The sequence below is a fragment of the Rattus norvegicus genome, chromosome 7 (assembly GCF_021556685.1).
Source record: "Rattus norvegicus strain SHRSP/BbbUtx chromosome 7, alternate assembly SHRSP_T2T, whole genome shotgun sequence".
In the NCBI taxonomy this organism is placed as follows: Eukaryota; Metazoa; Chordata; class Mammalia; order Rodentia; family Muridae; genus Rattus; species Rattus norvegicus.
This window is the reverse complement of record NC_141540.1, coordinates 36,935,610-36,947,942: the sequence shown is the minus strand read 5'-3', so window position 1 is coordinate 36,947,942 and position 12,333 is coordinate 36,935,610. Positions and strand designations below refer to the sequence as shown.

Genomic DNA, 12,333 nt, shown 5'->3' with positions numbered 1-12,333 from the left:
TATAAAGCCATTGGAGATTTGATTTTAAAGTTGTTTAGTATTTAATTCTTCTATAACCCCTCATCATAAGTATTTTAAAATACATTGTTGTTTAGAGCAAAATTCAGATATAGCAGCAAGCTTCAGATTTATAAGAAGAGAAATTAAGTTTTTAATTTAGCGGGGTACTTATAAAATATTAATGTTTATTATGACACATTAGTAACCTGAGCTTTTAAATATTCTATTCCATTTAGGCAAGTTTAAATAAAGGCTGCTCAAATAAGGCCACAGCAGCGAACAAACGGAGTGTTCCTGTGGGCAGCAGCAGTGGGGCTGCCCAGAATTCTGGAATTGTCAGAGAAGCACCCAGCCCTTCCATTGCCACAGTTCTCCCACAGCCCGTGACGACAGCTGTGGGCAAAGGAGCAGGGGCTGCTCAGGACGAAGCAGGTAACGTCGCTTGTGTCAGAGTGAGCTGGGGGCCTTGTCTTTCCTTCACCATTAGCCCTTTCTTTTAGAACCTAGGACTAATTTGAGTACTTAGGTAGGCAAAACTGATTCGTAGATACCGTTGAAGAAATGAAACGTATTAACTTTGCCTTGTTAAGGAGCCCTTGAGAGCACTTATTCTCTTCAGCTGAATTTCTATTGTGAGAGAGAGTGGGTGATTTTAGCCATTTGTCTTTAATATTCCCTCAGCCTGGCTGATCTTCCCTTACATCATAAGCAGAGTGGGAACCCAGTGCTGTCTGTTTGGTTTGACCTTATAGTCAAAGAGCAAAATGCACAAGACAAGATGAAGACCACTCACGGTTCTTAACGTTTCCTATCTCAGAGTGGAAGTAAGTCAGGCGGCAGAATAAATGTTTTGAAATGCTGTCGTTGCCTGGCTCACGCTGACGTGTAGTTTTGTTAGCCGGAAGTTAGAGTTCGAGTGTCTAGGTCTGAGATAATCTTGACTCCAGTGGTCACAGGAAGGTCCAGTGTGGTGTAGTGGCGGCTTCTCTGCTCTTTGCTTGTAACAAGAGCGCAGTCTGTGAATTCTCAAAAACAGCCTGCACTCAGCGGTGATGCAGGTACACTGACGCTGACTGTGCAGGTCAAGTCCTGTTCCTCAGCGTGAAGTTACTCCTTCCAAATGACAGAGCTTTGATGCGTTGACTCTGATAGTGTGGAAGAACTGTTTTCATCATCAGTTTCCTATGACGTTCTGTGTCGCTCTTTTTTTTTTTTTGTAAATTTATTAGCCATATAGATCAAGTTATATTTTTTAAATGAACCGAAAGCTCAGCACATAATAACCACTTAAAAATGCTGTTTTCCTTTTAAATGGATGTTTTTCAGTAGATAAATATAAAATAATAAAAAACAATTCTGTTGAGTCGAGCTTTCTCCTGGAAATTTTTTTTTAATGTTATTTTTCTTGGATATTTTATGGATTTACATTTCAAATGCTATCCCCTTCCCCCTCTCCCATACCCACTCCCTCTGCTTCTATGAGGATGCTCCCACTCCCACCTCAAAGCGCTGGCATTCCCCTACATTGGGGAAACGAGCCTTCACAGGACCAAGGGCTTTTCCTCCTATTGATGCTGGACAATGCCATCCTCTGCTACATGTGTGGCTGGAGCCATGGGTCTGTCCATGTGTACTCACTGGTTGGTAGTTTAGTCCCTGGGAGCTCTGGTGGGGTCGGGTGGTTGATATTGTTGTTCTTCCTATAGGGTTGCAAACCCCTTCAGCTCCTTCAGTCTTTTCTCTAACTCCTCCATTGGACTCCCCTTGTTCAGTCCAATGGTTAGCTGCAACCGTCCTCATCTGTATCAGTAGGGCTCTGGCAGAGCCTCTCAGGGGACACCATATCAGGCTCCTGTCAGCAAGCACTTCTTGGCATCAGCAATAGTGACTGGGTTTGGTAGCTGCAAATGGGATGGGTCCCCAGGTGAGGCAGTCTCTGGGTGACCTTTTCTTCAGTCTCTGCTCCACTCTCTGTCCTGTATTTCCTCCCATGAGTATTCTATTCTCCCTTCTAAGAAGGAATGAAGCATCCTCATTTTGGTCTTCCTTCTTGAGCGTCATATAATATGTGAATATTTTCTTAGGTATCCCAAGCTTTTAGGCTAATATTCACTTATGAATGAGTGCATGCCTTGTGGTGTTCTTTTGTGACTTGGTTACCTCACTAGGGATATTTTTTAGTTCCATCCTTTTGAATAAGAATTTCATGTAGTCATTGTTTTTAATAGCTGAGTAGTACTCCATTGTGTAGATGTACCACATTTTCTGTATCCATTCCTCTGTTGAAGGGCATCTGGGTTCTTCCAGCTTCTGGCTATTATAAATAAGGCTGCTATGAACATGGGGAGCATTTGTTATATGTTGGAGCATCTTTTGTGTATATGCCCAGGAGTCATATAGCTGGGTCCTCAGGTAGTACTATGTCCAGTTTTCTGAGGAGTCGACAGACTGATTTTCAGAGTGGTTGTACCAGCTTGCAATCCCACCAACAATGGATGTTATCTCCACATCCTCGCCAGCATCTGTTGTCACCTGAGTTTGTGATCTGACTAGTGTGAGGTGGAATCTCAGGGTTGTTTTGATTTGCATTTCCCCCATGGCTAAGGATGTTGAAGTTTTCTTTTGATGCTTCTTAGCCATTCGATATTCCTCAGTTGAGAATTCTTTGTTTAGCTCTGTACTCCATTTTTCAATAGGGTTATTTGGCTCTTTGGAGCCTAACTTCTTGAGTTCTTTGTATATATTAGATATTAGCCTTCTATTGGATGTAGGATTGGTAAAGACCTTTTCCCACTCTATTGATTGCCATTTTGTCCTGTTGACAGTGTCCTTTGCAGAAGCTTTGCAATTTTCTGGTTTCCCATTTGTTGATTCTTGATCTTAGAGCATAAGCCATTGGTGTTCTGGTCAGGAAATTTTCCCCTGTGCCCATGTGTTCGAGGCTCTTCCCCACTTTATTAGTTTCAGTGGTCTGGTTTTATGTGGAGGTCTTTCTTAGTCACAACATACAGAAAAAATAACTATGTCCAGTTTTAAGGAGACAAACACTGTGGCTGTTTACTTAGAAGAAATTGTTTTTTAAATATAACTGAGTAATGTCTCCTAAAATGCTTAATTAACTGTATTATGACATTTGCCATGATTTTCATGACTAATTCTGCAATTCTTTTCTTTTTCATGATTTTAAAAGATTGAAATGGTGGTTTACAAACTGGGAAATAGAGTGTCAGTTTCTAATAAACTGCTCTTCCTTAAGGATCACCACACTTACTAGCAAAGAGGGCCTGGGTTTGCTGTGTCACTTTCAGTGTCAGCTCTCTACAGTCTAAACAGTTCTGACAAAAAGAACCTTTGCTTTGTCCCCACAAACAGATTTCTGTTTATTTTGAAGCAACAGTCAGCTCAGAGAGGTTTAGTCACAGTGGTGAGTTCTTGAGCTTTGGCAAACTCAGACTTCCGTGAGCTTGTTCCCAGTTGTTTCCTTACTCCCTGTTGCTTTACATACACAGGCCCCTCTTTGCTTAGCCTACTTGCTGTGTGTGTGTGTGTGTGTGTGTGTGTGTGTGTGTGTGTCTATTGTGTGTGTGTGTGTCTGTCTGTCTGTCTGTGTATATGTGTGTGTGTCTGTGTATGTGTGTCTGTGCATGTATGCTGTGTGTATGTGTCTGTATGAGTGTGTCTATGTGAACATGCTTCTGTGCGGGTGATTGTGTATCTGTGCAGGTGCATGTGTGTTTGTGTGTGTGTGTGTGTGTGTGTGTGTGTGTGTGTGTGTGCATGTGTCTGTCTGTCTGTACAGGTCCATGTGTGTTGTGTGTGCCTGACAGCAGCTTCAGGTGTCACATTCCTTACGGACTGTCTGGTTTACTTTTGGAGTCAAGGTTTCTCACTGGCGTGGAACTTGCCAAGGTAGCTGGCCAGGAAGCCACAGAGCTCCCTGTACTACCTCTGCCTCGCCATTGCTGGGACTGCAAACACTTGCTTTCTTTTCCTTGTGGGGTCTGCAGGTCCTCTTCATATTCTGCTGCTTTTAGGGCAAGCACCTTCCTCACTGAGCCATCTCCAGGCCACTTCTGTCTTATTGTTTTCTGCTTATACTCTAAGCCGTTAACATTTAAGACAGTTACAGCAATCAGAGAAAATGTATCTGAAGTGTCTGTCACATGGGACAATAATGATAGAGTAGTGATACTGCGGTCATCCTCATAACCAGGATGCTGATTTTGAGATTAATCTACAGTTAATCTAAAGTTTTAAAAATTCCTGTTTCTATTCAAGTTAACCGATTGAGTAATTGAAAAGAACCTCTGATTTGTTACTGATCCTCAGTTTAAGTGGGAAACAGCAATTTAAGAAGTGAAAAGTAAGGCTTCAGTGCTATGTTTTTATGATACTAACCCTCTGCTTTATTCATTCAAACATGTGAAAACCTAGACGAGGGAGGCGAGCCCCTCCCTCCTCCCCTCTGATCTGCTTTCAGCCCTGTCCCTGTGTAACAGAGTTAACCCCAAGTCCTTAGCCCCCAGTGCTCCTTCCCAGAGGTGTGTCGCTGCCAGGCTGGGCCCCTGCTGGAAGCACCCGTCAGGCTGTGATACACAGACACTCTGGTGCGTTTTAAGTTCCTTTCCTCAGCCCTGCGAGCTTCAGAAATCCAGTGGCCTGTTCCTCCTTTCCATCTCTGGCTTCCCAGCTTCCGTTTGAGACTGAGAGGCCACACCAAGCTCCGTTAAAGTGTACGGCAGCTCTGCCAGTCGGAAGCTGGAGCTCAGCACTAACACGGGCAAGATGGCCCTCATCCCGTGCTCTCCCGCAGAGCCTCAGCCCAAAAGCCAGGGGCAGCAAGCCCTTTGCTCTCACCTCCTGCACTCTACAGTCTGGCGCTCGCCTCTCCTCCTTGCTAGGGACATACTGAGTACTTGTCCTCTAGCTGCCTGCGTAATGCTGGCAGTAAGGAGAGGTAAGCGTCCACTATCAATGGAAGAAGACTTTAGCTGGGGATATGAGGCCTGCTTTCTACAGGTTGGAGAGCAAATGTTTGTTGTCTCTTGTAGTCTGGTAGGCATCATGCTGTCTGCCCTGTGGACTTGTCTTAGTCGGTTGTAGGCGGTCATAGGCACAAGAAGCATAGATTGCATCTAGTGTGCGTTAAGAGGGTAGCAGAAGCATGCTAACGATATTAGAACCTTCCAGTGAAGTGACGTGTGAGCACATGACTGGAGAAGCCCTTCACTGACATGCTCTGCTGCTCTTTCTTGATGCTTAATTATAAACGTGCACCAGGGTGGGTAATGAACAGTTTGCAGTCAAGTTAGCAGCTATTTACATGAATGTAATAACACCGACTCTTGTGTCTCCTTCTTCCAAGGTTTGCCTCGAAGCAAAAATACAGATATCTTATCTAAGGAAACTGATGCTGGAAAAAGTCAAGACTTCTCCAGCTTTGATGACACGGGGAAGAGTAGTTTAGGGGACATGTTTTCACCAATTAGAGATGGTAAGTGTGTTCAGGCAGGGCTGGGCTATACGGCTGGTAGATGAGGGTCTGAATCGTACAGTGGTCTGTCCATGTTCTCAGTGTCTGTACCCGATAGGTGAGAAGTTGCCCTGTCCAAGCGAATGCTGCTCATTGTGCGCGGTTCCAGTCCCACCACTAGGAGGGAGGCCTCCTCCCGGTCTCTTGTGTGTTCAGCCAGCACTCAGCCTCTGAGCTTAGGGGCCAACAGTGTCTTAACGGAGTTCACCATTATAGACAGTCTTTGACTTACAGCTGCTTCAAATAAACCCCTAAAATCTTGGTTGTTTGCTATGCAAAAATAAGGATTAGGTATTTATTTGGTATTTACTTCATTTTCCCATGGCTAGGTAACTGACTGCCTCTTCCTGTGCACTTGTATATGACAGTTTCATGTGTGTTATATCATCTCTGCCACTCCCCTGTAGAAGTCACCTCGTCACCTTGATGCATGGACACAGTGTATATCCTTGTCCAGCTGGGCCTTTTCCGTTCTTCCAAGGCTCAGGTTCCTTAATGGGATGGTCTCACTGCTAATAGCAGTGTCAGTACCGAGGCCACTATCTGGAGAGCAGTGTGACAGTTAAATTATTCATGTTTTCTGCCTTATTAATTCCATTTCTACTAATTTACCTCAGAAAATATTCACACACATCTGTAAGATTTGTGTGTTTACAGTTTTATTTGTAATATTGAAAAACCAGACAGTCTCTAAATGTCTGTAGTAGAGGATTCACACACACACAACACAACACAACACACACACACACACACACACACACACACACACACACACCACGTTGCAGCTTTTATATATTTAAGACTCAAGGAGGGGCTGTTTTGCAAGATTGAATTAATGAACAGCCTGGCTTCCCCTTTGGTTGCTGCACTGTTTTTCAGAAGTAAAATTTGAGGTGTGTGTCTCCCCTCACTGAGGCTTCATCCAGTTTTTTGTTTTGTTTTGAGACAGGATTTCTCTGTGTAGTGGCCCTAGCCATACTAGAACTCTCTTTGTCGATGAGGCTGGCCTTGAACTCAGAGATTGGCCTGCCTCTGCCTCCTGAGAGCTGGGATTAAAGTCCTGGGCCTCTACCACCTGGCTACGAGGCTTCTTAATTTTAGGAGAACATGGACAAATATAATGTTGGTTTTGTTGACTAGAAATTGGTTTTAATTTCAAGGGTGAAATTCTCTAGGGAAAAGGTTTAATCTTTGTGCCTCAGTTTCTTCATCTGTTAGATAAAAATAATTTTTATATTAAGACAAATCCAAGAATTTTGTGTGTTAGGGGTATTGGCATCTAAGATCAGCTGAGCAGTTGCCTAACATACAACTAACACAAAAATCTGGTACATTCAAGAGAGGGGTGGAGGGCTGGAGAGATGGCTCAGGGGTTAAGAACACTGACTGCTCTTCCAGAGGTCCTGAGTTCAATTCCCAGCAACCACATGGTGGCTCACAACCATCTGTAATGGGATCTGATGCCCTCTTCTGGTGTGTCTGAAGACAGCTACAGTGTACTTATATACATAAAATAATAAATCTTAAAAAAAAGAGAGAGGGGTGGAGAAGAGGAAGGGGAGGTAGAGAGAGAGAGAGAATATGAATGAATGAATGAATGAATGAATGAATGAACGAATGAACATGCAGATAGGGAAGATTTCTGACCAGGTATTTATGTGCTTATTGGCTGTTTGGATTTCTGGTGTATTTGTTAGTGGCTTTTTCCCATTCTTCTGTTAATATGTTAATGTTCAGTTCACAATTTTTGTTATGTATTGGTAAATGAATAATTATAGCAATAGTCTATGGTTGAAGTTAATATCAAAAAAGCCATATGCCTTTATAACATTGTATTACTTGTAAAATATTCATATTTTGATTAATTACCCAATTTTATGAGGCATTTTATCGAGGCATTATCTCTAGTGTAAACATACAAAAATTGAAGTTTAACTGTATTGGAAGTTTGCCCAAATCAGAAAGATACCAAACAGAATGAGGGAAACTGGCTTGTGGGCTGCCAGCACCTACTTCTGGGCTTATTCCTGCAATGCTGTCCCCTTAGATGACCGTGGGATTCTGCAGGAAATAAAAGAATGAAAGGGACTCCTGAATGGGTCTGGTGTTGATTTCTGGCCTTACTCACGCTCAGGAGTGTTGGTGTCAGTCCCTGCCCCTGCCCTCTTGGGAGAGCAAGTAGGAAGCCCAAGTTGCCTCAGCTTCTTTTTTTTTTTTTTTTTTTTTTTTTTTTCCAATTTTTAAAAAATTTAAAAGGTCGTGTAAAAATGTTGCAATAAGGAAGTTACTTTGATTTTCTTATTTTACTGTAGATGCTGTAGTCAACAAAGGAGGTGACGAGTCTGTAGGCAAAGGAGATGGTAAGACATCCTGAGAAGTGTCTTCATGAAGATAAGCAGTACTGCTGCTCTCGCTGCTGGGACCCCCGCTCCTTCAGCTTTAGGGAGCACACATGGCGGCACACTGTGTGGAGTTCCACAGCACTGGCCGGGTGCTCACTGGCTCCTGACCTCTCCTGTCTTGATGCTTCAGTTAAGGAATGGCCAGAGCTGCGTTCCGCTCTGCCTCCTTCGTGTGGCATTGGCTGGAGAGACCAGTTTCTTGCGTCCTTGGCCATCTGAGCTGAGCTGAGAACAGGGCAGGCAGCTGCTTCCCTCCTAGTGGGCAGTGAGATGGAGGGCAGCCGAGAGGCTCGCCAACTGATCTTGGAAGACAGCACACCCTTTAGCCACACTCCTTTCCTCAGTCCAACTCTGCACACCGAGAGGGATGCGCTCAGCGCGGGAACCTAAGGCCGGGGTCCTCGGGTCATCTTAGGGGCTGTCACAGACACGTACAAATCACAGCTCTCCGTTACCCAGAGCTAGCTGCCTCATTGGCTGTGGTTTGTAGTGTTCAGAGTTCCACAAGGAAAGAAAAAAGCTTGTTAAGACGTTCTTGCCAGGTAGCACAGGCTGTCCTCTGCAACTCTCTGAGCACACCAGTGCTCATTTCCACACTTCCACATAGGAAGTGGTGTCAGGATTAAAGGATTTACCCCACGAGTCCACATCATCTTAGCTGAGAAATAAGCCAGCCCTCCGAGTCCAGATCCACCCCCTTTTGCCCATTTTTTGGCCGTTATTTTAAGAAAGTGCTTATACCAAGAGTTTACAGGTGGGAAACATCTTATGAATGTGGCATTTCTTTTCCTGTTCCAGGCCTTGACTTTCTACCACAGCTAAACTCGGTGTTCCCCCTGAGGAAGAATGCAGGCTCCTCCAGCACTCTGGTGCTGCACTCCAGCCCTTTTAATGTCCTTATGGGGACAGGGAAGGAAGAGCATGAGAGTCACGAGCTGTCAGCCGAGTCTAAGAAGGCACACCTTGGGAAGCCGGAGCCTAAGGACTCCTTGAAGCAGGTATCCACCCAAAAGGAATACCCGAACTTAAACTTTGGAGTTTATCACTCAAAAGGGCGGCCGCCAGTATCTGTGTCTTAATTATTAATGCTGTGTACTTACTAGGCAGGAACATAGGTTTAAATCTTGATGCCAGTTTTTAATAACTGAAGAACAGTTCTGAAACCTGTCAAACCTTGTCTGGGCTACAGATAACCACATATCTGCAAGAGAATACCTTATAACTGAATTTTTTTTTTTTTTTGAGGAGAAATAATTTTTATTCTCATGAAGGCAAGGGAAAGACTGAACCTCATGTTTAAATAGAGAAAAATCAAATTAAAATAATGTATATTATCACCCTATATCTGTGTGCGTTCTTCATTCTTATTGAAGAAAAGAAATTTCCAATTAATTCTTACTTCTGAAAAGTAAAGCTAAAATACTGGTGGATGTGTTTTTATGCATATTTTTCAGTTCACTGGGTCTGCCTGAGTAAAATCCTGATTTCTTAAGGAGACGTAAAAGAAAGGAGATATGTGTGTGGGAGGGTGGGGGTTGGGGGAATGTATGTGAGATTCTTTTAAAACATATTTCTACTGCAGCCTAAAGCAAGCTGGTGATCAAGTGGTTCTTAGTGGTAGAGCAAATCTGAGGGTGCTAAGAATGACTAAAGTATTAGCACCTTGGGTCTCAGGTTATAGGAAGGTCAACCTATAGGTATTCAAATAGCTGTGTTTTTTTTCTTATTTACACTTAAAAGTACAAGACAAAAGAGAATCAAGCCAGAAGTACAAAAAATGTCTTTAGTTTGCAGTATTTCCATCTAGATACTACATGAAAGGCCAGAGTTCTCTTCTCTCCCCTCCTTCTTCTCCCAGGGATTTGCATTATCGTGTGTAGTCAGCAAGTGCTTAGTAGATTAGCTTGTTGTAAAATGCACATTTTGATTAACATGCTTGCTGTGCTGCTAGCACTGGCTTCTTCTCAGTCTCTCTCTGTCTCTCATTTTCCTGACCCTGCCTGTGGGGAGAGCAGTGAGAACCAGATACAAAGTTTGTGGGTAATAGGATAAAATAAGAAATGGCATATTAGGGCTGGAGAGATGGCTCAGTGGTTAAGAGCACTGACTGCTCTTCCTGAGGTCCTGAGTTCAATTCCCAGCAACCACATGGTGGCTCACAACCATCTGTAAAGAGATCTGATGCCCTCTTCTGGTGTGTCTGAAGACAGCTACAGTGTACTCATATATAATAAATGAATAAAAAAAAAAAGAAATGGCATATTAAAGTGACTGTTTGTTTTAAATACAAGTTTACAAAGTTGATCTCCTCTGGTGCTGAACCTGGAATTCTAAACACCTGTCCATCATCTAACCAAGCAAGAAATCTTGAAAAGTTTGAAAAGCCAGAAAAAGATATTGAAGTCCAGTTGATGCACGAACCCTCAGTCAATGGACCCTCAACCCCAGGTAAGCACAGTGAAGGGCCTCAGGTTTGAAATGTGCAGTTGGAAAGGTCCCTGGCTTTTCTGCTTTTAAGGGATGAACAGAACAACCATGGGCCAGATAACACCAAAGGAATGCGTTATAGACCGCTGAGCTTCTTGTTAGAAGGCACGAGAGTTTGTTAAATCCATCAACCCTGATTTCATCGTTTGACATGAGCCTCTCTCTCAGTCTAATATACAAGGGCTTGGTTTAACTCCGCGTGCATAATGAAGAAAGGCTTTTTGGAAGGGCTTGAATTCTGTAGAAAATTTGTATTAGGTTTTATAGTTAGAGTTTATGCTGTAGACACATAAGACCCAGTTGCATTTAAGGGAGCTCAGCTGGCCTCTAAGAGAAGATGTCTAAGAGAGGCTTTGCCAGTGGCGCTGCTTCAAGCCTGCGTCCCTCCTGTTTGTTTTCAGTCGTCCTGGTTTATCTGGTTTGTGCTGCAACTTGTCACAGACATCTTTTATAAGGGAAAATGGTTCAGGGATTCTTCAAGATTAATCCCTCTGTCATGTGTTACGACATTAGACAGTTGGCAGTTTATATATACAGATAAATGACTGTTAGAAATAATGTCATAGAAAGTTTCTAAAATTTGGACTCCAGACAGTGGGTTTTTCTAAATGTCATAGGAACACTGTTCTTTTTGCAGTTTCCCAAGTCTTTCTTTACCAAATCTTATTTAGAAATGCTTGATGTCTTTTAGTCCAAGCTAACTATCAATATTTTCTCCATTTGTTCTAGTACCAAAGGCAGCCTCCTCCGTCACTGCTGGAGTAGCCAGTTCACTCTCAGAAAAAATAGTCGACACCCTTGGGAACAGTCGGCCGGCCGCGCCACTTACCTCTGTCCAGATCCGCTTCATTCAGAACATGATACAAGAAACCCTGGATGACTTCAGGTAGCACTGAGACTGCTCACCTCAGTCACTCAGTTTGTCTCTACCTGGGTGAAACCAGAGCCAGAGCTCATCTTGGTAACTCACACGTGTCTAGGTTATGATGACCACAAAAACGGAAAACATGAGTTTTGATCTTTGTGTACTGTGGAAAGGCGCATTGCCAAGCCTGCAGTCTGGTGTGCAGCATGACCTTGTGGATTCTGAGTCTTCACATGTGGGCAGATGTTTACATACTCAAATGTCCTCTCACATCCAGTACTTAAAGACCACCTTTAAGTGCTCTACAGCAGGGCACGTGGGAAACAGACCTTTTGTGCTTGTTGTATATTTTGTGTGGGAGTAGGGCAGGGAGTATTTGCCTCTGCACCCACGTGGAGGTTGGGGTCAGATTGCAGCGTCAGTTCTGCTGCTGTCTGGGTTCTGGCGATGAAATTTCAGTCTTCAGGCTTGGCAGCGAGTGCCTGTAGCCAGTGCAGCCCCTCACCAGGCCCGAAAGGCACCTTTAAATGTACTTCTAAATGGTTTTACATGGGTGACTTCAGGATCTTACAGGTGTGTGTGTGTGTGTGTGTGTGTGTGTGTGTGAATCTTTCTGTAACTTGACTTTGTTCTTTCTATCATTTGAATTTTCATTATAAAGTTCTGTTTGATGACTGTTCCTCCTGTTGCCTTTAGGTATGGCACTAGGATTTTAGGTCATCATAAATTAAAATAGATTTTTTTCACTCAGAGAATATTAAGATATTGAGATTATCTGTATATTCTCTGAAATTTTCAGAATCAAACAAAAAATGTTAACATGTTCTAGAACATCACCACTTCATTTTCATGGCTATTTCAGGCCTTAGAAGTTATTTTCAGTTGCTAACTGTTTTATGAGATCCCCCCCCCTTCTAACTTATAATTACTGGGATTTTAATGAGAAGAAAATTGAAGATGTATAGTTTTTAACTGGTGCAAATTTTTTAATGTTTAAAATATTTAAAATACATTTTAAGTATTAGAGATTCTCTCTTTGAAAGATC

At 43.0% G+C, this 12,333-nt stretch overlaps 1 protein-coding gene and 1 non-coding gene across 2 annotated transcripts in view; both read left to right on the top strand.

The window, feature by feature from the left end:
* Positions 1 to 12,333, top strand: part of Nedd1 (NEDD1 gamma-tubulin ring complex targeting factor) — a 41,438-nt gene that overhangs the window by 25,501 nt on the left and 3,604 nt on the right. Inside the window, exons 8-13 of the mRNA NM_001106779.2 lie at positions 237 to 432; positions 5,366 to 5,494; positions 7,846 to 7,893; positions 8,734 to 8,933; positions 10,227 to 10,383; positions 11,152 to 11,308. Of these exons, the coding sequence (NP_001100249.2) occupies positions 237 to 432; positions 5,366 to 5,494; positions 7,846 to 7,893; positions 8,734 to 8,933; positions 10,227 to 10,383; positions 11,152 to 11,308 (887 nt within the window). The remainder of the gene's footprint in view (positions 1 to 236; positions 433 to 5,365; positions 5,495 to 7,845; positions 7,894 to 8,733; positions 8,934 to 10,226; positions 10,384 to 11,151; positions 11,309 to 12,333) is intronic.
* LOC120094015 (small nucleolar RNA SNORA79) lies at positions 11,956 to 12,098 on the top strand. The gene has a single exon (XR_015626236.1). It is a non-coding gene; the product is annotated as a small nucleolar RNA SNORA79 (small nucleolar RNA).